The 27,536-nt window shown below is 41.1% G+C and overlaps 1 protein-coding gene across 1 annotated transcript; it reads right to left on the bottom strand.

Annotated features, from left to right (window-relative positions):
* Window positions 1–836: 836 nt before the first annotated feature.
* Window positions 837–27,536, bottom strand: LOC131576778 (vasoactive intestinal polypeptide receptor 1-like). The gene is made up of 13 exons (XM_058833816.1): window positions 27,258–27,536; window positions 17,315–17,414; window positions 13,790–13,897; window positions 12,954–13,063; window positions 10,629–10,726; window positions 9,128–9,260; window positions 8,560–8,713; window positions 6,785–6,845; window positions 5,885–5,954; window positions 5,243–5,334; window positions 4,546–4,675; window positions 3,653–3,694; window positions 837–1,025 (listed from the first exon to the last, which is right to left on the bottom strand). The coding sequence occupies exons 1-13, from the start codon at window positions 27,534–27,536 to the stop codon at window positions 837–839; spliced, it is 1,566 nt and encodes a 521-aa protein (XP_058689799.1).

Raw genomic sequence — 27,536 nt, 5'->3', positions numbered from 1 at the left:
AAGCACAAAATCCCCTTTAATGGGGTGTTTCATTTGCTGATCTTGGAGGTTCTGAACATCTGTCCCACCAAAAAACAACAGCTGGGCACCAAGATTAGGTCTGTAAGTCATTCTGAGCACAGGGTAGCCCAGCTGGCACCTGGCATTGGGTTTGCTCTGATTTATTCCTTCACACATCATCTGCCTAATATTCCGCTGCTCCATGTTTTCCTTTGGACAAGAAAGGGTTTGGGGTCCTCTGGCCTAATTTAATCTCTGTTCAACAGGCTTAGAAGAAAATAAAAATAATCAAGCAGGTGTTTTGTGTGACTTGTTTGTGTTGCCGAAGACGCTTTGAATTTCCTTTTAAGCAGATTGCTGTTCTATGGGTGTTTGACAGGTTTCTGTGCTTCATTTCCATTAGATTGTCTCAAGACATCTCAAAATAAGCAGTAAAACACCAGAAATCATTATGGCAAAGCTTGGCCAGCAAATAACCCTTTCAAATGATGGTTAGGAATTATGGTCTTGGAAACGGGAAATTTTGGGAAATGCTAACAAAGATATGACAAACATGCTGGGCCTGGAAGGAGCTAATGAAGGGTTGTTTTTATTGTTGGTGACCTGTTGATTCACTTTAACTCAAAGTCTGTCTTTTCACAACAAAACAAAGGTGTTTAATGCTTCAGGAGAGAGAGAACCAGCGTTGTGATGCAGATCTGTACCAGGAGAGGAAAGCAGCTGCTGTTCAGGATAAGAAATTTGCAGGAGGCCCCTTTGGAAAGCCACCAAGGATCCAGGTGGCCACCTCGGGTGGGACATTGCATTGGGACAGCAGCTGGTCCTGCTGGGACCCCTCAGACAGTGGTGACACCATCCTGGGGCACAGAGCTTCTCCTTTTGGGGCTGATTTTGTCCAGCAGGGATAGCTGGGTGACGTAGTTGACGGGGCTGGTTTCTCTGGACAAAGCCCCGTGCTTGTGGGTGAAGGTCAGGTACTCCTGGTGCTGCCACTTGCACAGTTGTTTCTTCAGCTCAGTTTGAACCTACAGGAAGTTACAAACAAAGAGAAAATTGAGACTCGATGAACAATGGGGGTAAAATATGCCAAAAATTCTGCCTGAGTACTTAGCCTGTGTAAGTCAGGATTAAGCCTGTCCTGGGGTGACACCTCAGAGTGATGTGAAATGGGAGGAGAAAATCTGATGCCAGGATTTCTGGGCAGCTGGCATCAGAGAAATAGAAAACTATAACAAAAATAGTTTTCTCATGAGAAACTCCATAGATTAGCAGAAGAAGACTTCTGTTTCTCTACAAAGGCTGATGAAAAGACTCTAGCAAGAATTGAAACTGTTTCAAACACCAAAGTTCCAAAGTTTTTTGTCTCTATGTTATCATGTGAACAAAAAAATGGTGGGTAGTGGGAGATAAAAGAGTTTTCTAAAAGTTTATTTTAGTGTTCTTATTCTTGTAGTTTTGTTAATAAACTTTGTTTATTCCTTTTAAGTTTTAAGCCTGTTTTGCTCTTGTTCTAATCCATATCTCACAGCAAGAAATAAGTAATTTTTTTAGTTACTGCTTTAAAACCACGACAAAGCCTTAACACATTTTTAGAAGAACTCGAACTCTGTCCTTATTCCTTTTGAAAAGATACAGATTTAATTTCAGAAATTCAGAGGATGGCAAGCAGAAGCACACCTGGACATCAGGGCAGCTCATGGGCAATATTTATCATTTTGGTGGCCCCTATTCTGCCTTAATTTTCCCTGTTAACCACACAGACAAAGCCTGAGTACAACTTCATGGATGAGTCTCTGGATCTTCCAAGAACTGAATAAATAAAGAGAGGTTTCCTCCACCAATCCAGTGTTCCAGCTCGATCCCAGCAAACCCAAGGCCCTCCAGCACTCCTCAGATTCATCCATACTCTTAACACCTTGCCTGGCAGCAGCACAGTCTCTCACATTGTCACAGATACTCAAAACCGCAGCAACACACACACACAGAAAATAATAATTAGTTTTTATGATTGCAGGGAGCCACGAGAGCTGCAGTGCCAAGTGGCAATGAGCGGCCAGGCTGCCCCAGCAGCAGTTATCCTTAAGAAACCTGGACAAAAACCAACCCAGCTTCATCCTGGGGCCAGAGATCAGGCTCTGCCTGTCCTGTTTTAACACCTACTGGATTTCTGTGTTGTGAGGTGCAATATGCAAGCTATTAAAAGGCTGTTGAAGCAATTAAAAGGCTTCTGGCAAGGAGTCTGTGGTACAGAAGGCAGGTTGGAAGCAGAGCTTGCTGTATTTACAGCAAAATCTTGAAGGGACTCTCTCAGAATGACCATTATAAATTGTTTTCCTAAGTAAAAGAAATATTTTAGGAATTATTCATCCATGGATTGGATGGACAATTGCACCTCCATTCAGCCATTCCTGTGAGGTGCTGGAGTGTGGGGAAATGGAACTGGTGAGGGGTCTGGAGAGTAAATTAGGTTTAAGAGGAGGAGCAGCTGAGGGAGCTGGGAAAGGGGCTCAGGCTGGAGCAAAGGAAGCTCAGGGGGAATTTCTGGCTCTGCACAAGTCCCTGACAGAAGGGGACAGCCGGGGGATGGGGCTCTGCTGCCAGGGAACAGGGACAGGAGGAGAGGGAACGGCCTCAGGCTGGGCCAGGGGAGGCTCAGGGTGGGCAGCAGCAGGAATTTCCCCATGGAAAGGGAGCTCAGGAATTGGAACTGCCCAGGGGGTTTGGAGTCCCCATCCCTGGAGGTGTCCAGGGAAGGTCTGGAGGTAGCACTCAGTGCTCTGGGACAAGGTGAGCATTGGGCACAGCTGGGACTTGATGGTCTTGGAGGGTTTTTTCAACGTTAATAATTCCATGTTCTATGAGAATTGTCCAAGTTTAAACCACTGCAGAGACTGAGGCACAATTAGAGTGTAAATCTTAACTAATCCCCTCACTTTCCTGAGGATGAGATGCAGTTTTACATTTTCTCATCAGTTTTGACTTTTTCTGTGCTTCTGGGGGAAAGTGCCAGCAAATTTAATGAGATTTTTAAATGATAGGCTCACTACATTCTACTGCAGGGAGTTTACCCAAATTCTACCAATGTTATAAAACTAGGAAAAAGTGTTTGAACAAAAGTCCTGGTTGATTGAGCAGACTTGGGAAAGGGAAAGGGGAAAGGGAAGGGGAAAGAAGAAAGGGAGAAAGAGGAAAGGGAATGGGGAAATGAGATCAAGAGAAAAGGGGAAAAAGAAAGAGGAAAGAAGAAAGGAAAAAGGAAATGGAAAAGGGGAAAAAAAAGGAAAGGGGAAATGAAGAAAATCACCAGGCTAAAATAAACCTAGAGAAAGCGAGGAGCTCTACAAGCTTTCCATTGAGCCATCATCATCATAGCTATCAAACAGAAACCAGGAGAAAAGTCCCCTGACAGGAAAATCAGCAACCATTCTTGAAGGGTCATTGCTTCAAAGTTTATTTTGTGTCCTCCTGTCAGAACTGTATGAATACAAATAAAGTCAACAAAGCTACCAAGGGACATAAAAGGTATGGGGATGTCATGGTTTCAGGAGCAGATCAAAGACAGATCTGTTCTGAAAACAGGAAAAGAAATTAAAAAACGAGGGGGGACTGTGAGCTTTGAAGGTTTTGATAATCTCATGTGCTTGCTACTCACCTCTGCATTTGAGAAGCAATATAGGAGAGCAACAACAAAACCCTAGGACAGGGAATGTAGGGAGAGAAAAAACATGGATTTAAAATCTAGAATCAATAACAGACATAAGGTTTCATTCACAGTTTGTGTAAGACAAAAAGGAATACATATTTCCCAGTTTTCTACTGGAGTTCAGGTGATGTGACACTACTTATTGAGTTCTCATAATAGAATTAAATTGCTCAATGAACTGGTGACATTTTATGTTTATTATTGCCCTTGTACAGAGACAACAAGGATTAATTTGTTCTTCATTGTATCCAACAAACAAATTCTCCCTCAGATAAGGCAAGCATGGAAGACAAATAATTTGCAACGCAGATCAGTGTGGACAAGTTGTGGTGGGGTACAGGGGAAAGGGGAAGGGAAAAGATCTCAACTGTTCAGTACAAAATGTACCACACACAGGCTCTGACCCTCTCAAATCCATGCTGCTGTTCTGAGTAGTGGAACAGCAAAGTAAACAATGAGATATTTGCATGGTTCACTACTCCTAAGGGTAAGGTCAGAGCAGGTTGTTATGTGCTTTTATTCACCACCCCTCTTATCGTCAATTACACGTGAAATCATTTTCAAACAGTTCACCTTAATCCACAGGCTGCTCTTCATGGATTTCTGCCATTGTTATTCCATTAAAGTAGATATTCTATTTATTTTTGGTGATTATTCATATGAAATCTGACTCAGAGATTTCAAATAAGAAGGGGGCAAGCAACAGACGAGCTCGTGAAGGAGTGAGATGGGACGTGTGTGTTGAATTTGGACACGCCCATAAATCCTGCTGTAATAACCAGCCTGAAGGGTGGTGTCACAGACCAAACATCTCAACCTGTTAAACACTTTGTCCATCTTACCTGAAATGAGCCCAGGCCCAGCTCGATATAAAGCCGAGCTTCCAGACCAGTGCTCTCCGGGAAAAACGCAAATACGATGTAGTGCACCCCAAAGAGGGGGATCAGAAGTAACGTGGATTTTGCAAGTCTCCTGGAAAAGCAAGAATTAAAGAGCAATGCACTGTTAGAAACATGGAATGAGTGACAGCAATTACGTGTTGGAACATTTTTTAATTCAGAGAGCTCCAAATGGAGACAACTGCATCCAGAGAAGATATGGAAAGGTCTTGTGACTGCACTTCTGGGATCCCCAGTGGTTGTGAAGGGGTTTGTAACCAGCCAGGACTAGGTTTGGCTGCTGATTGTATCCTGTTACAGCAAAGAATTTAAACAAAATTATCTGCATCTTTCTCTGCGTGGTCATTTATGTGGAAAGGACTGGGAGTGAGATGGATTAATCACCTGACATTTAGTGTTCACACTTTCAAGCTTCTGAAGTTCCATACTTTATATTTTGCTTTGCTCTCTGTCCCCAAAACATCCAGCCCACACTTCTTCCCCTGAAGAAAAGCAAGATGTGATATTTGGGATGAAAAAGAAAGTTCAAATTGCCATTTCTTCTCTTTCTGTTAGGAGTAAAACATTCTGTTCTCCTACCCATAAATAATTTCTTGCAGAGTTAGAACAGGTCAGTCCTAAGAGACCCAGAAATACTTACACAAAGTGGCTTGAATGGCTCCCTCCTCCCTCTTGGGATTTCAATTTATGGACTAGAATCCTGATCACATTAATGAATATAATAAAGTTAATCTGTAAAGACAAGACAAAGTCTATAAATTTACTACAAGCCAGGACATGCCTTCAGTTGATACAAATAACTACAAATCCCCACTTTTAGGAACTGCGCTGCTATAAACCAACTCTTCTATAAACTGAGCTGTTCTCAGCTCAGATCGATAGCTTTAGAAATAATAATTATCTTTTCCACCAAGATATAGTTGTATATAAAATGTTGAATTATTGTAGACCTACACATTCTAATATCATTTTATGTCTGATATTAATGCCTTGTACTTCTGGTCAGAACTTTAAATTTAGATTTTAAATTTAGATTTTAAATTTAGATTTTAAATTATCTAAAAAAAAGTCTCCCCTGTTCTCATCATTGTTTATGACGGGGATTATACCAGACAAGACCTAAAAACCAGACCTCTCCCTGCCTAAATTCAGGGGGTATAAATTTGTGGATAAGGGAGATTTTTTTTTTGTCTGAAGTTAAGAATCATAAGAACTCGTTTTAAAAGCACACTAGATAAAATTATCTATATGCAGAAACTCGAGGGAAAATGAAAAACCTTACTAATACAGTCAGCAGGATGGGGCCTTTGATGATCCATAACACCACTCCATTTTCATCATCATCCCAACAGCTGAAACAACAAACAAAACCAGATTTTAATCTGTCCCATGGGAGCTTCCCATAACACACAAAAACACTTCTGCCACAGGAAAGGAAAGTGCTGGACACCAAGTTTTAAATCACTGTCTAATTGTCCCTGGTTTCCATGTAGTCTAATCTAAAGAGAATTTTACCAGCAAGAATCCCAGATTGAAGAACAAAAGCAAAGTAAAAATAAAAATATAAAAATTTGTATTATCAGGCTTCTTTCCTGCTCTTCTTACCACTCTCAACTCAACTTTTTATTCAGCTCTCCTGAGTTCTGAGCAGGTGGGTATAAAATATTATCTTTTCCAGCTGATGTGAAAAGATCTGAAAGTCTTCAGGACAGCTTACAGTAAACAATCATTCTATCTGGAGCTCATGTTAAAAGATACAGATAAAATTAAAACAAAATAACTGAAACAAAAGAAGAAACTACTTAAGACAACGTTGGTTGTTTGGGAAGTTCTTATTTGAAGAGATTAGGGTTAGTAATTTATGGTTGACTTTATACAGAAACAGCAATTTTCTTGAAATACAGTTATTTCTAGGACTGGGCATTAGGGAATTTAAATGAAATTTCAATAATAAATATGATATTTCCAGGTTTTATTTCCCAGTGTATGGACAGAAAAATCACAAGTTACAAGGCTATTTTCTCACTTATATAGAAGTTGTGAAAATTAGAGGCACAACTTTGGAACATGAGGGGTTTTTCCTTTTTATTTTTTTTTTCCTATACATTTTTTTTCCCTCAGAAAAACAGAACACCATAAAAAATAGGATGTCCTTGTCTTCCTTATCCCAGCTGTGACTTACCCAGTGTTCTGTTGATGGATTCGTGTCAGGACCCAAGCAAACATCACAGCAGTGGGAGCTCCTGAGCAAATCAACAGGAACACAAGAATTGGCTGGAATATCATGTCCCATGGAATCTTTATTCCAACAGGTTCACAGCACAGCAGGTTTGGATTAAAGGTCAAATTATAGCCCAGACAATTTTCAATAACTTTATGAAAGAATTTAATTTCAGGGAAATTAAGTTGAAGAAATTTAAGTTCAGGGAAAGGGAAAAAGGAATAAAAGGGCAGGAGGATGAAATCATGGAAAAGGAGAATAGGGGACGGTGTGAAATTCCGGTTTCAGAAATAAATGCTAAGAATTACTTGAAGTTTTGGATAGGAATTACAAGCACTTGTAAAGCTGGAGTAAGCATTTATTTAGCTGGGGCTCTTTGTACAAACACCCTTTGTACAGCAGCTGGAATAGTTCATTTTTGTCCTAAAGACTCTACTAAGCACCCCAGACCAATCAGTTGATAAGAATTCCATGAAAATTTAACTGAATCCAGGATCCAATAATTTCTAGCCTGACTTTCCCACTGCTTATCCTTCTACCCTTCTACATTTTCCCTGGGGTTTTTTTAAGGCCTATAAAGCAGAAATTGCTTTTTCTCTCCTCCTGTGGAACTGAATTTCCAAAGACAAAGTGACTTTCAAACCGGCCACAAAAGGGACTCTAATGCGAAGCAGGTGACATTTTCACAGATTATTCTATAGAAATATAGGTAATTTCTTTCTTAGTATCATTTGAGAGCTGTGGGAAGGGCCCAGAATTCGTCCTTCCAAATTTTAGCCCTTTGCTCAAGTCCTTTAAGCTGGGCCCATGTTAAGTTCAAGCTGGCTTTTTAATTAATGAAAAGAAATATTTTCCTCCACATCCCCTAAGATGTGAGCTACCCCTGAGGTGTCTCTCACCTTCCATTGACTGCAGAAGGAGATGAGGATTACCACATTATTAATTGAGTTGTTTGCTTTCTTATCTCAAGTTGGCCATGATTAATCAAGGGTTGAGAGTCTACTTTCAGACAATCCTGTTTGGAACAGCTCCAAAAAAAATTTAATTACATTAAATAAAGTCTAAAAATCTGAAGGTGAAGGATATATTAATATTTATTCAGGATAATTTGGATTTCACTTCTAAGTCAAAAAATGTCATTGTAACTACTCAGTTTGGGTGCCTGCATTTTAGACCAGCCAAGGTGAGACATGGGAATATCTGGGAGTCACAATAAACAATTCTGAGCAGTGAAAGGAATCCTATTTATTTCACATTCCTATTCTGAACATCAGAGATAACTTCAATTGCTGTATAACCTCAAAAGATTCCTTAAAGCCAGATCTCTGAAAATAAAAATAGAATTGTTTGATTCCTAGGCCTGGACTCACATGATTTAAGATTAATCTGTCAAATTCCACTTGCTAAAAACAAAAGGCAATTTAGTCACCCAAACTTCTTTAGTCAGTGAAGGAGTTATACATATTCCTAGGGTATTATCCAGCCATATCACTCATCCTCTTGAGGCCTGGATTATTCACCACCATGCTGCAAATAACTAAAATATAAAATATAAAAATGATGTGGCTTTGATGTAGCAGCACTGGATGAACGAGCAACTCTCCTCAGAAAAGTGACACCTCCAGCAGGCTCCTTTTGCCTCAAAACACAGATTTTATCTTTATCAAAAAAAGATTTTATCCAGTCCTGAATTAACCAGAAACACTGAACAGCACGAAGAGGAAGGGAGCACTAACCCCAGCCAGTAAATATGAACCACCACACAAACTTCTTGTTGGAAACAAAGGTCAGCAGCAGCAGGGTCTGCAGGTAGATCCCTTCGATGAGAAGCCAGAAGAAATTGGCTAAAATACTGAATTGGAAGAAGGCCACAGCAGCCTTACAAGCAACCTGGAAGTGCAGAGGGAGAAAAGCCTTTTAGACCTACTCTCATTATGGTTGGTTTCTACAGAAATGTAGGAAAAATTCAATGTTACACTACAATGAAGAAATAACAAAATTTCTGTAGGTTTCGTAATTTAAATTGACTTTATTTCAGATTTTTTAAAGGGAAATATTGGGGTTTAATTCTCACAGATTAAATTATTTAGTGGTAGGAGTAGTTAGAGCTTCGTTAGAGTCAACAGACCTAAATATCAAAGCTGAGTGCAGCCTTAGCACTTGGTCTTTGGGTTTACATAAATACTATTTGTTTAAAGTTTTCTGTTTTAGCAGTAGGAGAAATAGGATGAAAAGATCTCCCTGTTCCTTTAGGTACAGAATGAAATGTTCAGTCAAGGGTGAGAGAGAGGGGAAGCTCAGTACCGTTGACATGAGGCAGTGGTCCATAGTTTCATCTGCAAACAAAACAGCATCTTTGGTGAAAACAGCCACTGCTCTCAAGATAAAGGAGACAAACAGGTGCATGTGGATGTAATTCCGTGTGCAGTGGAATTTTCTGGCAAGGAAAGAGAAAAAAAATTGTTCTTTGAGGGAAGTTCCTCATGGTCTCTTCAAAAGTCAACCAGGAACACAGGAGAGTGCAGACACCTTGCAAAGCAATAAATGAGCTGTCACTATCTGAGAGGCAGCGAGACAGGAGGGAGCAGAGAAGTTGTTGCCTTTTTCAGCTAATAAAAATTCCAGGATAATTGTCCTTGGATCACCACACGTTTAAAGGTGATGCCAGAGAGCAACTGTGGGACTCTTGGGCTGGATTGTGATAATACCTCTTAATTATTTTTAGTAACTCTTTTGTTGAACAGGTTTGCATCAGGTCAAAGAAAGGATTGAACTGGTGTCAGGCACATATTATGGGATGGCTACCAGAGGAGTTGTCCTAAACTGAATTAATTAATGTATGTGTTAATCTGATGAGGAGCAGCTGAGGGAGCTGGAAAGGGGCTCAGGCTGGAGCAAAGGAGGCTCAGGAGGAATTTCGGGCTCTGCACAACTCCCTGCCAGGAGGGGACAGCACGATGGAGCTGGGCTCTTGTGCCAGAGGAGGTTTACATTGGATATTAGGGAAAATATCTTTCTTGAAAGGGTTGTCAAGTACTGGCACAGGCTGCCCAGGGAAGTGGTTGAGTCCCTATCTCTGTGGGTATTGAAAACACACGTAGCTGTGGTGTTCAGGCTCCTGGGTTAATGATGGGCTTGGCAGGGCTGGATTAATGGTTGGGCTTGATCTTAAACGACTTTTCCAGCTCAATGTTTCCATGATTCCCTTTCCCTAGGCTGCCCTGTGCACATTTTGCCTTGAGCTGAAGGAATCTCCCCCGAGGTTTGGGCACATCAGCCTCGCGTTCCTCTGTAAGGTCCGTGAGCTTTGAGACTGCCAACCCACTCCAGACAGGGGAGTTTGCCCCAGCCAAAGCCCAGACCCACTTCCTAATAACCAACATCATCAAATGAGCCATTTAACTTTCATTAAATCCCTTTTTATAGCTCTCAGTTATGGAAACAATGGCCTTTCACAGAGGGAACTCACAATTTAGGAAACTCTGGTTCTGGGGTATGGGGAAGTGTTTATGCAGAGTCTGTCCTGCCAGGCACTGTAGGAATGATTAAAAAATGTTCAAAATTATCTAAAGTTAGGGCATTTCCACTGTTTGATGCCAGTAAGGAGATTCTAAGAGAGACTGCCCAGCTTGATTGTTTTAACATCTGCAGGGAAACACCACAGCATGAGTGGGGGAGGACCCATCACCATCAAAGCTGTTATGTCTTAGAATGATTAGAAAATAACCATTAGAAATCCCCACAAAACAAAACCACAGAGGATCTGAGAGAAAGGCATCCTGAGAAAAAGCCCATTTATGTTTACCTGAAGGCAGCAAAGACAATTAGAGCTGTAATGAGAGACGTCACGGATGCTGCATAGCCAGCGGTGTAGATACGCCAAAATGCAGAATAATAGGATTTCTGTGGGAAAAAGAGACACAGCCCAATGCAGGGGGTTGTGCTGGATGCATCCTGGGGTGCTCATTCCCCTGGGACACATTTCCCTCACCGTCTCTGGGCTGTTTTTCATGCTCGAGATCTGCTTCAGGATTTTCCCTCCACCTCCACTAACGAGAGCTTTCCTTTGAGTCCTACTCAACCCTGCACAGGAGAGAAGATTCACAGCCCACAGGCTCATCTGACCCCCTCTGAGCATGTTCAAAAGGAAAATATTAACTTTGATACATAACCACCTTTTCTCATGTCAGTACATAAAAACTCTGGAGCACTGAAACGTTCTGGTGGGAGATTTGTGAATCTGTTATTTTAGACCTGGGCTAGATACAATAAATATTGATTTTCATAAACAGCTACAGCTGAAAGAGAAGTAAAACTCTCATCTTGCAGGTGGGGAAGCTGAAACACTGGTAAAGAGTTACATCATGTTGTGGAGGTAAGCTAAATCCAAGAAAATCACCTCACAGTCCTTAATTCTCTGGACAAACAGTTCATTCCTTGCTGTATATTGTAGCACTGTAAATTCTTTATAATTCACTTGTTTCAATTAAGACCTATATCCTAAGAAACCCTAATCCTGTGTCCTAAGGAAAATAAAGCTTGTTTGCTTAGCTTTAACGATGCAAATTTTATTCTGATTCACTACAAGATCACCTCATTATTTAAAATCCCAAGAAACTAAATTCTCTGAACCCAGGCAAATTTCCTCATAAACCCAGTGGACACTTTGTTCTCTAATTGATCATGAATCTGTTTATCCAAAAGGCTGAAATTCTAGGTTGGAGAACAAATTAGCAATTTTAAGTAGATTCATAAAGAGATCTTGCAACCCTGACACGATAGGAATCATCCTGCTGTTCCTGAAATACTCCTGATCCTTCATACAGTATTTTCAAAACACAGATGAAAATTAGTAAATAGGTTATTTAATTTCATACTAAAGTGCTTCAATTAATTTTATCTGTTTTTGTAGGATGGATTAAGAAACAAGTCAATATAAGAGACACCCTAAGTGCTCACTGCAGATACGAAATACAAAACAAGTGGTTCTCCTAGGACACAACTGGGATTTTTACTCACTTCCCTCTGTGTGCAGTGCAGCAGAGATTGCTGATCTTATCTTCCTTTTGTAGTCAAACTTTGTGGGTTTGACTGGAATAACAAACTAACCCCATCCAGAGCACAGACAGCAGCTCTGTGCAGAAATATGCTGTCATGCTGAAATATAAATATAAATAATCCTTGCTTGATTTTAGCCTAGACCAGCCAGAAATTATGCCTGGTTTAGCATAATCCAGGGACTGCTTGGAGAAAGCCACCTGGAGAGTGAGTTTAGCACTGTGGGAGAAACCCATGGGGGCTGGAGGACTGTGCTCCAGAATACACCTGGTCCTTTTATGAACCTTCTGAGCTGTTCAGATTATTCCCAGCATCTTTCTAGAAAATTTTTAAGCAGTTATTTAAGTTTTCTAAGCATTCATTTAAGCTTTTAAAGCATTTATCTTTCTCCAAAGTGCAAAGTACAATTATTCTTATTTATAGAAGGTCATTGAGCTCCAGATGTGAACTCCAGTACGATGAGGAGGAATGTGGAAATTTAAATCGTATCAAGATGTGGATGTGAAAGAAATTCTGAAGCTTAATTGAGCATGAATGATGATTTTCAGACAGGTAAAATATTCACTTTCTGCTCCACTGAACACCTGAGATGGAGTGTGGAAATATTCAATGAGTTCCCTCCTAAGGGTGTGTGTTGACCACCAAGAAATGTTTTTCTATGACTGAAAGAAAATCTGGAAAACAATACAAATAGGAGGGATCCAAAGGAACTTTCCCTGAAGAAATCCCCGAGGACTGGTGGGTAGGGCTTCCTGGGAGATGTGTGCAAGATGAGGATTTACATCACCTCTGCCAGAGAACCAAAGTCTTTGTTAGTTTGGATAGGTGAACTCAGCATGAGTTTAACACCAAGAGGAGACATTTGGATGAAGAGGAAAGTGCTGACTGCTGCTCCCTTGATTTATGTTAAGCCTGATTCATTAAATAACTTCTAAATATACCTAAAAGTTTTGAGTTTAGCGCTGAAAATGGGTAATCACTGGCTCCTGACAGGACTCAGATGTGTGGAGCACCCAGCTACTCAGGAGAGGGTGCTCTGGAGATGTTCAGGAGCAGGAAATCAAACCCCCACCTGATCCTCAGGTCCTTTACTGGAACCTTCATCAAACCCACAGGCAATGGTGTATGGTGGGAAAGGCTCTGACCAATGTTCCTCCTGTGAGCAGTTCCTCTGAAGGAAACCTTCAATGGGAAAACACAGCAGAAAGTTAATTAGGGGTGCTGGTGCTGGTGTTAAGTTTTAATGAGTAGCAACAATTTCTTATTACCCCTTTGAGTCCTAAGTTAGGGACTTACAGGTTTAGTCATGTTCAGTGAGATTAGCTGTAGGAATGACAATATTCTATATATCTATCCATTAAAAAATCAAGGGACATGTTCCCAGTCATTTCAAGATGCAGAGGGACTTGTGCATTTCATATGGGAAATAAACTCTGAAAATTCATTCCTTCCACAGAGGAAATCAAATTATAATTTTATAACATATTTGGGGATTTTAGGCAAAGCCCTGAGCCATTTTTTCCAGACTGGAAGCTCCATACAAGTTTTGATCTTGGTCCTGCTCTGACTGGAGGATTGGACTGGATGACCTCAGGAGGTTCTTTCTAATATTAATTAATCTACAGTTTTATAAATCAGCGATTCTATCACATATTCCTTTGTAAATTTGCTTGTCCATTGTATTTAGATCACCAAAGGGATTAAACAATTCAGCAGAGCACAATACAAACCATAAAAGTGTCAATATTGACCCCAAGCCGAGATGTGTATCTGGATAATTACTGAATGCTGACTGACATTAGAGCATTGTAAATCAGGAAAATATGAAGGAATCCTCAACTACTGGAATTCATTAAAAATAATAAAAAAACCCAAAAAAACAGGATAAGAATAGGAAAAAAAACTTGCCGTGGGTACTGGTAAATTCTTCAAAAAATCGTGGGCAGGGAACTTTAACCACTTCCCCAAAAGTGGCTCTGGGCCAGCAGGTTAAACCATCCCAATCTCTGGCACATCCTGAAAAGAAAAAAAAAAAAAAAGTGACTCAAAATGAAGAAAATCACAGAGAACATCACACATTTGATCTTCCATAATGAGATTGTCTGTGGCTTTCCCACTCATTGACATGCCAGAGGAGCCACAGCAGGATGTGCAGCTCTGCAAATGAAGGAGTGTTTTCCTTTTCTCCTTGAATGTATCCTTGCCCACACTTGGTATTCCAGCTGGACCTTCCCCTCCTTATCTCATGAGAGAATGTACCTGAAATTCAAGCAGACACAATCCAAAAGTCAAATCAATTGGAGCTCTTTTCCATTGTCAAAACAAAAAGCCACCGAAATAAAAGTATTGAATAATGATTAGCACTTGAGATTTCTCATTACTCTTTTTTCATTACTTGAGATTCCTCATTACAGAGCCTAACTGAAATACATCAGACTTAAAACTCAGCCTTAACCTCTTTATTTCATGTTTAAAAATCTACCAATTTCACCTGGCTTAAAGGAAATAAGGGCTGAAGCCCCAGTCTTAGGCAATCAGTGGCATTTTTGTGATGGATTTCCAAAGGGATTAAATTCATCCCGAGCTAGGGGGACATCTCAGCATTATAAAAATTGACCATCACGGGGAGTAATGGTTGGAATTCATGAGGTTCCCTAAAGCAGAGGCTGCTGGCTGATGACACAAGGTGTGTTTCTGGCTCTGAGTCCCCTAAAAAAGGGTTTTCAGAGGTTTCAGTGAGTCACGGCTTTGTCACTGCTGCATCACACCGAGACTTCAAGCTGTTGGCAAATGGGCGTGGGGGCAGCACAGAAAACTTGCCAGCATGTAAATGTGCCTGAAACAATAATAAAAAAAAAAGCATCATGCTCTAACCAAAACGAATCTCTAGGTACTCATAAGGGGGTATAAAGCAGAGGGTTGGGTTGGGAGGTGTTATTTTTCTTCCATGATTCTTTTCTGCTGCCTCTGCGATGGATGATGAGGCAAATGTAAAGTTGTCAAGTTGAAATGTGGCAGCAATGCTTGCCTGGAGCTGAGCAGAGTTACTCTGGCTTTCAAAAGGATAGTCCTGAGAATCTCCCACAGAGTTATCCTCACATCACCCTCGGGAGGATGGAATTCCTGGTATAGCAAATTTTCCAGGGAAAATAGAGCCCCTCATTCATTAGCTGTAATTTTAAATGCCTCAAACACGTCAGCTAATCTCAGCTCTGTTCCCTTTGTGAACAACAGAAAGAGACAAGAGACTTCCAGAGCTGATTCATCCCAAATACTGGTGGCTTCTTCCTGAGGACAGGATGAATCACACCCTGCAAATACCTGGCTCTCACTGATGCTTCCAGCCTAAACTCAGCTGCTAATTGTCAAATTAATGAAGCCAGGTAATATCAGTCCCACTTAGAGATGCAGTGGCCTCCACATCACACTTAGCAGCTGAAGTGGTCCTTCTTAGAAAGGCTTGGCAGATCTGAGGAGCTGGGTCTAAAAATCTATTTTATTTGGCAATGTGGAATTAAAAATTATAATTGTGTGGCCTTGTGTAGGAACAGAACATGGATGTCTTAAGTCTTGGAGATGATTTATTTCCAGTGACTTCTACAGTTTATATCAAAGAAAGTGCTGAGTGCAGGGGCTGAAAGGGAATTTTTCATGTCAAGGTTTTCAAGAGATTGGTGGTGTCCAAGTCACCCAGGACTCCATAAAGACACTGCAGCAGGAGCTGTATCTATGGATGGTGACACCACAGATTTTTTAAGTCTTGCTCAGCAATCCAGGAATTTTTAGACACTGAATCCAGGAATTTTTAGATGGTGCAGGAAAACAAAAACAAAAACAAAAACAAAAAAACCAAAAACAAAACAAAAAAAAACCAAAACCAAAAACAAAAACAAAAAAAAAAAAACAAAAAAACCAAAAAAGTGGAGTTAGGATTTGATTAATTTGACCTATTTTACACATCTGCTCCTAAATTAGAGGAATTTCACTCTGGGTTCTGCTGGTGGCACCCATTGGACACTGCTCTGTACGAGAATAATGTGCAACTATGTTAGATTAAAAACTCTGCCACACAGACTGATTCCAGGACAGATTCTCTGTGGCTGCTGAGGTTTAACTCTACAAACTGTGATGCTTCATTTATCTCACTAAATTCCTGAAAAGTGAAACACAAGCAATGGACTTCTACCTATCCTAGTGTAGTTTTATCCTCCAGATAAAATATTTGGGATAAATTGTTTTTCCAGCTCTAATATTTAATTTCAAGGTATATTGAGAAAGGCTGCAAGTACCAGAAGAGACTTTCATTAAAGTCTTTCCTAATCTGGAAAATAAAAGGTGGAAAGGGGAGCTTTGAGAAGCTCAGAGTGGACACGGTTGAAGATTTTTTAAATATTTAACTCTCAGGAATTTTTATTTCTCAGGAAGTCTCAGGGATTTTTATTTCTTTTCCTGCAAACAGGATTGTAAAACCATGCAATTACTTTTGTGTTGAAGAGGAAGATGCCTGAAATGACATCCTGTAATTCAGGTAACAAATAATTTTTGAAAATGCCTAATTTATATCAGAAATTTTGCAGTGGGTTACTGTGTGTTCCAAGTGCAAAACGTGACCAAGGGGTATTTTGGAATTTAATAAAGTGTGTGTGAGAAATTACACCAAAATTAAAAGAGGAATATGAAACATGGGAGTGATTGGAAATTCTGAAGAATAATATGAAAGACAAAGGAAATATTTTGGGGTTAGACTCTGATTTTGATCAGGCTGCTAAAGGCAGACTTCCAAGTGGTTCCAATAATTCTCTCCCAACCAAATGCATGAGGTATCTTTGTCTCATAATTCCTTTGCAGAAAACAAACATCTTAAAATTCATGGAAGTGAAAAATCTCACTGAGGCGGATATAAATTTTTCTAAGCAAAGCTGACCAGAATAAAATACGACTGAATTTTTGAAAGAGTCTGAACATTTTGAAATTCCATGTTGAGTTATTTCTAAGCATGTTTCCACAATTCCAAATCCCAGGAGGGAACATCTTATACAGCATTCTGGATATATTTTACAGGCTCTGTTATATGTTCATTTTAGTTTTCTAAATTTACATCTGAGCATGTGATAGACTTCTGGACACCACCACAATAAATCTTTACAAGCAAACAAATAATGTCTAAAATTGTAAAAATGTATTATTTTGAAGAATTTGGGTCTTTCTTTAATTTTTTTTCCCCAAAAGAATATTTTTTTCCCCAAATAATTTCTTTCCCCAAAGAATATTTTCACCAGACTGGAAGGATTCCCAACATGATACAACTTCAGTGGGATCTTCTGTGCCTTCTGTGGGATTTTCTTTGGAGTTCTGGATGTAAATAAAGAACACACCAAACACTTCAGGAATGGGAGACATTCCAAGGCAGGGAATGCCCATCAGGACCTTTACCTTTCAGGTCAGGTGAGGCAGATTCGTTGTGTTCCAAGCAGAGAGCCTCCTCTTTGACCACCTGCTGGAATATTTTGCATTCTGGATGGATTCCTGTAACCTTGGCAAGAGAAAGACAAAAAAAAGACCCCAAGGACTTCTGTGATTATCAGAATGAAAAAAGCCAGTTTGTACCTTGTGGTTTATATCTTGAGGTCTGTGAATGTGAAAACTCCAGCTAAAGTTGGGGGATTTTTACAAATAGAACGTATAAATGGCAGGAGGAGCCTGTGATCCCAAATAATTATTAATTTGTGCACATTTCATACTGATTTTTTAGTGTACTATAATAATCAGCTCATGCAGCATCTCTTCTGCAATCTGGGCATTTTTATCTCCTTTGCAGTTATATTTTGCACAAAACTTAAATGACGTTCAGAGTTTTTGGATTTTCACATATTTACCAGCTGGTGAAAATTGAATGAATCCACCAGCTGTGGGATTATTCACATCAAGTTCTCCAAACTTAAACACAGCCTGACCACAGAAATATTTATTCTCCATAAACCAACTAAAATCAAATAAATTTACTTAAAGAATTATAGTCTTGGCCATAGTTTAATCTGAATGATTGAAAAATTCTATGAATGTGTTATCTGAGGTGCAAACACCTTAGACCAGGGAGCTGCTTCCTTTTTAACAGCTGAAGAAATGATAAAAAGTTAATGATTTGGGGATTAAATTGGGAAATTGAAGGAACTTTTTCATCTCACAGATTAAGGTACATTTAAACAGCTAAATGGATTTCTAGACAGCAACTGTTGAACAAGGTCTAAATTCATTCTTTTAGCTACAGAAATTTAGTCCCATTTATTGCCACGTATTTTGCTTGACCTCCATCTGCCACTCCAGCAAGTTTCATGTCCCCTGTACTCCTGTATCATAACTCCTGTGATTGTGAAGATGTTCTAATAACCCACACAGCCCCAGAATGGCTTCCTCTGCAGAGGCAAATCAGTTCTGAGAAAGAAACTGCATGTCAGTGTCTACACTTGATTTGCTATCTCAGCTTCTTCTGCAGTCCTTGGGAATTTCCAGGATGAATTTCAGTCCCCCAGGAATGGTTGGCGCTGTTTGGGATGTTGGAAGGCATCTCAGCCCTCTTGTGTAGACCTGCATTCATTTGGTCAGCCCCATGCAGAAGTCTAAAATGCATTATTTGATGTCTCAAATGCATTATTTGATGTCTCAAATGCATTATTTGATGTCTCAAACGTATTATTTGATGTCTCAAACGCATTATTTGATGTCTCAAACGCATTATTTGATGTCTCAAATGCATTATTTGATGTCTCAAATGCTTCTACACGCCCCTCTTTAGGAAACTGAATTAAACTGAGTAAAGAAAGCCACTGAACTGTATTCAGAGAACTGGATACTGGACCAAAGGCCTCTTTTGGGTTCTTCAAGACATAGAAAGTCTAATATGAGATAGAAATTCTCCTTTTTCTGTTTTGTTGCTTGCTTCTTTCTAACCTATCCCATTCAAGACAAAGCCAGGGGCTCAGTTACCAGGGATTTTAATGGAAAATGATGGATTGAAGACTTTCTAACATGTTTTTGAGGAAGACTCCAGGCTGTTTTAACCTCTAATGACTTTGAAAAGTAAGATGTAACCATCACTTCTATATTGCCTTTTCAACCTCAAAAAAACTGATTTATTGGCCTTCAAAATGTTTTCAGTGAGCAGAGAAACCAGGATTCTTTTAACCTCCACAGAAATGTTACAGGAAGTTATGCAGGCTATTCCCTCTCAGCAATAGTATCTGCAAAGGGGCAAAAATTAGAGCATGACTTAGTCTTTAAAAACCTTTAAAAATTCTGCCTACATTTGGGTTTTAAAGTAGCATAGACAGACTTGTTTTAATTATGAGGCCCCAGAGATGGTTCATCCATGCTAATATTAGAACAGAAAGAGGATTAGGGGCGCTGTTTGAAAAGAAAGTTAAGAGATGGTGCTTTTTCATGCATTATATTACTCCGGTGGGTAATTCAAAATACATTTTATAAATCAGCATGAGTGACTCCTAAAATAATACTTTTTGCTCTTCAACTCTAGTAACTCAATTCTGAAATGAAAATTTTTAGGTGTTAATAGGATCCCTGCTCATCACTTTACATTTAAACAGACATTTCACTCTGCAGTTTGCTCATACAACAAATGAATTCTCTGAGGAGAACAAACAAAATAATTGCTCCATAAATCTCTCACTATTTCAGTTCATAAAGGTGGATCCAGCTGGACAGCTGGAAAAAGCCATCCCTCTGTTTTCTGGAATTCCTGGATGCTGTTACTGTTGGTTTTGGAATATTGGGAATAGTGTTGCATTTGGAATATTCTTAGGCTTGATGTTGAAGAGTCATGAAAATTTGAGATGATGCTGTACCATCTACACTGAGTCCTCTGCTGAAAGGCCTGAAAGCAACAGCCACTCAAAACCCGAACTGAAAACAAACCACAACATTTGAAATGTTTTAGTAAAAGAGCACTGAGGAGAAGTGGGTTAAATTAACTCCCACCTCATGCCAGAAGTGCTGGGAATGGTGGAAACACATAGGATTAGTTCTGGAAAATATTCCGAGGAGGAAGAGTTATCTTTTCTCCAAAAGTCAGCCTGAGAGAGTTCCCAGGTGGAATGAGGGACACTGAGTGAGGGTGCCAGACTCCTGCTCAAGGTAGGCTGCATCTCCTGTCTTCTCTCCTCTGGAAAATGCTCACCTGCTGAACCAGAGCCTCAATCTCACCATCACTCATCAGAGCTGCTGGAAAAATGGAGAGGTTCTTCGTTTACACGGCTGGGGAAGCTCATACACGTGGGGAGGTGGCACAGCTTGGCTTTACACACAACAGAGGAATTGCTAAAACATGCAGTGTCACTGCTGGACACCAAATGATTCACACAGACACAGCTCAATGCGTGTGACAGAAAAAAGAGAGCGGTTTATTCTGTCCTTTCAATATTTATAGATTCTCTACAATGACCAGGGATTGGATAGGTAGGTTATGACCTCTCCAACCACAGTGGTCATGAGAAACGTCCATCAAAAAACATTTCTTTAATGAAGTGCATAAATATCTATGTTTATAGTTATTTTCCTGAGAAAGTGGCTAGAAATTATAAAAACAAGATCAGAAGGCTTAATTCTTAAAATGACAATGTAGTCCTGCCTCCTGCCTCCTGCCTCTGAAAACGGGGATAAATCATCATAAAACATGATTTTATGGTTTCTTTTGGAAATCCTTATCCACTGGTAGTGATACCGAGGTTGGGGAGGTGCTGGCACAGGTTCCCACAGAAGCTGTGGCTGCCCCTGGATCCCTGGAAGTGTCCAAGGCCAGGCTGGATGTGGGTTGGAGCAGCCTGGGATAGTGGGAGATGTCAGGAATCCAGTGGAACTGGTTGATCTCTAAGATCCATCCCAACCCAACCCATTCTGGGATGCTTTGGTACCCACAGTGGTACTGCAGTCAATCCCAGTGACACTCAGAGCAATGAACCATTGGCTCAAAGTTTGTTTCCTTCTGGGTTTAACTGGATTTGGCGATGGCAGGGCTACAACCACAGGAATTCACAGAATCAGAGAATCACTGGGTTGGGAGAGACCTCCAAGATCATCGAGTCCAACCCAGCCCCAACACCTCAATCAGACCATGGCACCGGGTGCCACATTCAGTCTTTTGTTAAACACATCCAGGGATGGTGACTCCACCACCTCCCCAGGCAGAACATTCCAGTACTTTATTATTCTTTCCTTTTTCCTAAGCTCCAACCTGTATTTCCCTTGGCACAGCTTGAGGCTGTGACCTCTCATTCTGTCAGTGCTGCCTGGAGAAAGAGACCGACCCCACCTGCCCACAGCCACCTTTCAGGGAGCTGTGGAGAGTGATCAGCTCACCCCTGAGTCTCCTTTTCTCCAGGATAAACACCCCCAGCTCCCTCAGTGGTTCCTCACAGGGTTTGTGTTCCCAGCCCCTCACCAGCCTCGTTGCCTCCTCTGGATGTGCTCAAGCCCAGAATTTTTATGATAGGCCAGTGCAGAGATTAAATATCACTGACACTTCAGGGTTTGAAAATCAACACCAAGCCCTGTTTCAGATGTAACCCACAGACTTTCCATTAAGAAACAAAAACAAGGCTGGTGTTATTAATCTGTAATCATGCAGCCTCACTGAAAGTAATGCCGTTGTTTGACAGAAAAAAAATAAAGAAAAAATGACACATATACAAGAAACTGAGAGTAGTGATGATGCTTCAATTTGTTGGTTTTCCTCAGGCTTTAAGAAAAAGAAAGACATTAAACCATTGCATAGTTAAAGAAAAGCCTTGTGGGCAGAGCATTACTTGGGATTTGTTGTCTATGGGTTATTTTCTGTTATTAGCTTCACAGTGCCTTGAGTGAAAAGTTTTTGCTCTAATCTGCCTACAAGGGTTGGGTGATGGGGCTTTCTAGAAATCAGGAGCTCTGCATTTGGTGCAGGGACATATTACGGCAATTTGGGAGGCATCTGCTGAAAAGGTGGCTTTAGGAGGAAAAGAGTAGCTCCTGCTCACCATAAAAAAAGGAAAATTTAGGAACCAAATTTGCAGAGCCATCGGAGCAGACATGTCCAATCTGGCACAGCATCCCCTGACACAGCCAGAGGTGGAAGAAGCTGATTTAAAATGTTGTTCCTTGGATCAATATTTCCCAGTATCTCAGCAGTAACCTGGCCTGACTCGCACTGGAAATCACAGTGGGGTGCTTTCATTCCAAATTTACACATAAAACTTAGAGATTTCAGGAAGTGCTGTGGGCAGTCCTCCAGGAATTGAGCTTTGCATTCCTGTGTATCATAACACAAAGGGGTTTTTTTAACTGGATTGAATGTTACTGACCAATCTGAGTCAAAATTCACAGGGGTGTTTTGACTCTGAGTCCTTACCACAATAACAATCTTGCCTGGACCACACTGACCACTAAAAAATTACCTATGACAACCATGAGAATGCTAAAATCCTGAGACAGGTTAGAGAGACAAATGTGGGGCTTGCATTTACTTTAAGACTTCATTTTCTTCACATCTCGTAAGGTTATTGTGCCAAAACCTTAAGTGGCCTATTCACTGAGAGTAGTATAACATTGTTTTCTATTTCCTCTGTTCCATGATCATTTATTCATTTCCCCAAACCTGCACAGAATAATCAAAGTAAAGGCACTTTGGGCTTTGATGTACTTATGTTGGACAACAGGAGATTTAGGAAGCACTGGGAGGAGCAGTTCTAGCAACGTCCTCATGCCACACTTAGTGCAATTTAATTAAAAGCAATCTTTCCTGAGAGTCCATTCAAAAATGCTGCCCCTAAGCTGCAGTGGGGGTAGAAAAACTGTAATTTAGATGTCACAAAAAAGAAAGATCTTCACTCATTAAGAAGTCCATTAGCACACTTGGGGAAAAGTAGGGACATTTTCTGTGCTCTCTGAAAATTAGGGAAGTGCTTCAAAGCTGGGCACTGAATATATTATTCACCTTTGAAAAAGCAATTCTACGGGATCAAAGAGCCAGCAGTAACACTCAGCCTTTTTTGAAAATTAATCAAAGCTCGAAGAATTGGCTGAATTCATTGACAAGATGAGAAGGCTTCAAGAACTTGAAGGCTCTTTCCAGTGATCTGTTTCAGCTTCCGATGCCCTGCAATCCTAAAGCCTCACAAATAGGTTTTGTGTACATAAATCATTGACTGAGAATATTTATCACTGTTCTTTCTGCCTCTGTCTCCTCAGCTTGCATTCACTCAGATCCCATCCCAGAAATTAATCCTGTGCTCCCAATTCCCGCTGTCTGTGCTTCCCCAGTTCTTCTGATATGACCCTGATGCCTGAATATTTTATTTCTCCCTCACACAAGGTTGTCTGCCTTTCATGTCACACATGGACTCCCACCTTGGAGGATTAAAACTCACCTGGTATTTTAGAATACAGAAAAACACAGCAAGGACAACTCCTGCATCCCCATTTTTTAAGTGTGGAATGAAGTGTTCAGTTAGTCCTGAAAAAAAAATCCTTTGGCCAGGATTGCCAAAGACATCAGGCAGGAGAATCAGGCTATGCTTTGCAATACACACATTTTTTCAGTGAAATTTTGATGGGCAGGAAAGGCTTTTAAGATGGAGGAAGATTCATGGAAAAAAAAAAAAAAAGTTGAAGACAGGTTGAACAACAGACAAAGAAAACCTCAGTCTTTTTCACAAACTTCCCAGTCTGTTAAATGTATTTAATCTAAACCTTCCATCTGCTTAGCTCCTGCTCAAAAAAACAAGTGCTAATTCAAAATCTTTGAGACTGGGGAGCGCAGGACACTGAAGGCAATTTTCACATTTTGCTTTTTCACATTTTTCCAATTTCCAATTTGCTTTGGAGGGATCTGGGGCCCACCCCGAGCTCCATGAGCTGCTGTCCATTTCATAGCAACATTCCCAGTCACTGCAATAAAATCCTTACTGTCCAAGCCCTGGCCTGTAAATAATTCTGGGATATTTATAACGCCGTATGTGTAGCGCTGTGTGCTGTCAGAAAACAAAAAACTATAAAAAATAAAGATTTCTTGTGCAGTAAAAAGAAGTCAACTCAACTCTTACAAGCTCAAGTGCATCCATTTAGGTTTTTTCCACCATCCCCAAGCCATGTTTACCACTGTGGGCTCTGAAAAGCACCAGGTCACCCCGGCAGAGACAGAATCCAGTCCCCAGCCGTGGATTCAGCTCTCACACAAAGTCCTGCCCTCGGCTTCCAGCTCTGACACCATCCTGGTCCCAGAAGCTTCCAAGCCCAAAGCTAAAGCCTCATTTCCAATCTTTCTCTTCAGTCAGTTAAATAGATTATTTCAGGAGTCTTTTTGGCTGAAAATGACTACCTAGAGGATATTTTCTGTGTTTGTTTTCTCTCTCTAACTCGATTACCTATGGAAGAAGGGAAGCTGAGACACTGATTGCCTCACAGTCATTTAGAGGAACATATTTCCAATATTGTTTTCAAGACATTGAAGCAATGCTTGAATGCTCCTCTGTGGATTGGACTGTATTTATATGACTGTGTTTAACTGCACGACCTTATAGAGAACAGCACTTGCTATACATATTTATCTGTGTATATCATTATATTTATCCACTCATAGGTATTCTTTACGAGACAGCACAGCCATACTAATTTATTTTGTTTACGAATGCTGGGTAATTAGTATTACCTTGAGAAAATTAATTTATCAGTGCTCTGCTAAATTGGGTAGAGCATTTAATTATTACTAATGCTTGAAGAATAACAGAACACTAATAACTGAGAATCCCCATTTTCTACTATTGCAAGTATTCCTGTAAATTAAAGAGAAATTTCTCCTTTTCTGTATCACTTTTTTGCCTGCAGGTGAGTTTCATGTCATCTAATCCCAAAGTCCTGAAACCTGGAAATCAAAGTCCTACAGCAAGCTTGTTTAATTGATCTGTATTCTTGGAGTGTTTCTATCTCTTCCCAGTAATACTGAAGGAGGCTCAATGAGTAGCTTTAGAACAGATTCCTAATTTTAGACAGTTAATTGTAGATGATTAATCTAAATTCCCCCATCAAGCATCCCTTAATGATCAGTGAAAGCAGACAAGCAGTTCCAGGGAAGGACTCCTGCTTTGCTCAGACACCTGCATGAGGACAGTGACTGCCTGTACAGGAGCCTGTCTCACCCCATTAACTCCCTCCAGGCTAAAAAAAAACACCTAAAACCAGATTATTCCACACATCCAGCTCCCCATGGAGAGGAACTGAAGGTTTGCAGGGACCAGGCTGGTGGAAGGAGCACAAATTAAACATGAATTTTACTGGGAGCTCAGCACCTTGCCATGGCCTTGGCTCCATGTGTCCATTAGCACAAGAAATACTTTGCTGAAGGGAATGTACAGCTCAGTGGTGACCCACCTGTGCTTGCAGTCTCACCTCCATTCATGAGATCAGACTAAAGCCCTTCCCAGAAATGGGAAATGTCAGTGTTTGAAGACGAAAGCAGTTTAGCACAGCAGGAAGAGCAGTGAAGGCAGAGTCTTTTCTGCTCCTTGTCCTCTGCTTCCTGAGACACTGAACTCTTCAAGACGGGAAAAGTCATTTTTAGGCATTTCAACCTCCACTGCTCTCTGTTCCTTGTCACTTACCAGTGAATGGTGATTTTTTTAGTGTCGAGGACTCTATTCTGCAAGGCACAAAATATATCCTGCAACATCCCCGTGGAGCTGACAGGAGGTAACTGTACCCAGTTCCACAGAGGAAGTTTTCAGGATTAGCCCTCTGGTTTATTTTCATATCTGATTAATGACTTATCTGCAGAATCCATACAGGAATTATTTCTCTGTTCTCATGATCCTTTGAAATAGGAATGGATTATTTCCTCAGTACATCCTAAGGGTCTCAGACCTTCCCTGACTCTTTAACTGAATATGCAAAGAGACCTAGATTGACATTCAGAGTGCTGCCTCTCACCAGACATGGAGCTGATGTTCATATTTTGAGGCCAAAAGCTGTGTAGATCACACAGCTTATAGAATTTCTTTTATGATGGGCACAGCCTGCTGCAATATGCTGCAATATTAAAATGATCTATGGCAGATGTGCACGATCCATCACTTCGGCTCGGCTCCACTCTGCTGACAGCTGCAAGAATGAGTTGTGCCTCTATTAGGTGTAAAAAGGCTGGCCCAGATGCCAAAATCACTTTACCTGCAGCAGTCTAACCCTTTTGCATGAAAGAATGGTATTGCACATGATAATAGCTACGCTGGCGAGGTTTTCATAGCAAGGACCCACAAGGTATCCCTTGTACAAAAATCTGTGTGAATACAGAGATCTGTGTAAAGATCCAGAGGTTATGCAGGTGTGAAAATTTACATCCCACCTCTCAGTATTTCTAAATGAAAGGTCAGGATCAGTCTGTAGTTTAAGCTCTCACAGCTATCTGCAGAGGAAAGCAGGCCCTAGAGAAGCGCCCACTCCACCTGGCTTTCTCAGGACAAAATGGAATGTTTCCTGGGACGGTGACTCTCTCCCTCCTTAATCCCAGCCCACGCTGAACATTTCTCTGTGAAATGAGTAAAGTTTGAGTTAACTGGCAATCACACCCAGAGGAAGGGTTCTAAACACTCCCCTGAGGCTGAGGATTGAGGGCAAGGAAGGGAAATTACCGTCCTTGGATTTACACCAATTTTTGTTAAGCATCCCAGGCAATGCCAGTGGTGGAGCGTGGAGATCAGGGAGGGACAGCCCTGCCTGGATTGTGTCCCTGTGCTCATCCATCTTCCCTGTGGGAAGCCTCAGCTGCTGCCCTCAGGCATTTCCAGTGGCATTACAGTTCATGCTCCTGCTCAGAAACCTTCAGCACCGAAACCATCCGTGCCCTCCCAGAGAGGTAAATGTCCCCCATCCTTCAGGAGGAACTACTCCTTCCTAGTTACCCTCCTTGCCCTGCAAAGTCGCCTTTCTCAGGACAGCTGGGACAGTGACCTGTCCCTTTCTGTCTGCTACAGCCATTCTGATTTAGGGATTCTCTTCTGTCCTCTGCAAACTGCAATTTTAGTGAATAGAAATGAAAAGACATTTATTAACAGCATCCTGAGGTCACAAAATTTTAACTAAAGGGGTTAGGTCAACACATTAACTCAGGGATATATATTTTTTTTTTCCTTCCCTCTAACATCTCTGTCTCATAATTTTCTTCGTAATCCTTTCCTTGTTTTTCTGTCTTTCTGCCCGCTCCCTGTTCAGGAGAAAAGTTACCCAGCTTCTGCGGACTTTCCCCCACCCCAGCTGCAGTGGGGCAGCAGCGGAGCCATCCAGCTGTGGCCGGGAGCCAGATGTGCTGTCCCCCCACCCCCGCGGGCACTCACTCACTCACCAGCGGCAGCAGCAGCCAGCTCAAAGTTCGCATCCTCCGCAGCACCTCCGGCTCCTGCCGCTGCCTCTGCCTGCTGTGATGCTGCCAAAAGCCGAGCTCTGCCCGCCCCCACCTGCCCAGGGCCCGCCCCGAGAGCCCCGAAGCGAGCGGAGACCCCCGGCATCCCCCGCAGGGTGGGAGGAGAGGGGAAAGGGCTCTGCAGCATCCCCCGGGATAAGGATTCACCGCCGGGCTCCCGGCTGCTCCCGCAGGGCAGGGAGCTGGGACAGCAGCGTTCAT

This window comes from Poecile atricapillus, chromosome 2, assembly GCF_030490865.1.
Source record: "Poecile atricapillus isolate bPoeAtr1 chromosome 2, bPoeAtr1.hap1, whole genome shotgun sequence".
In the NCBI taxonomy this organism is placed as follows: domain Eukaryota; kingdom Metazoa; phylum Chordata; class Aves; order Passeriformes; family Paridae; genus Poecile; species Poecile atricapillus.
This window is presented reverse-complemented; position numbering and strand designations above follow the sequence as displayed.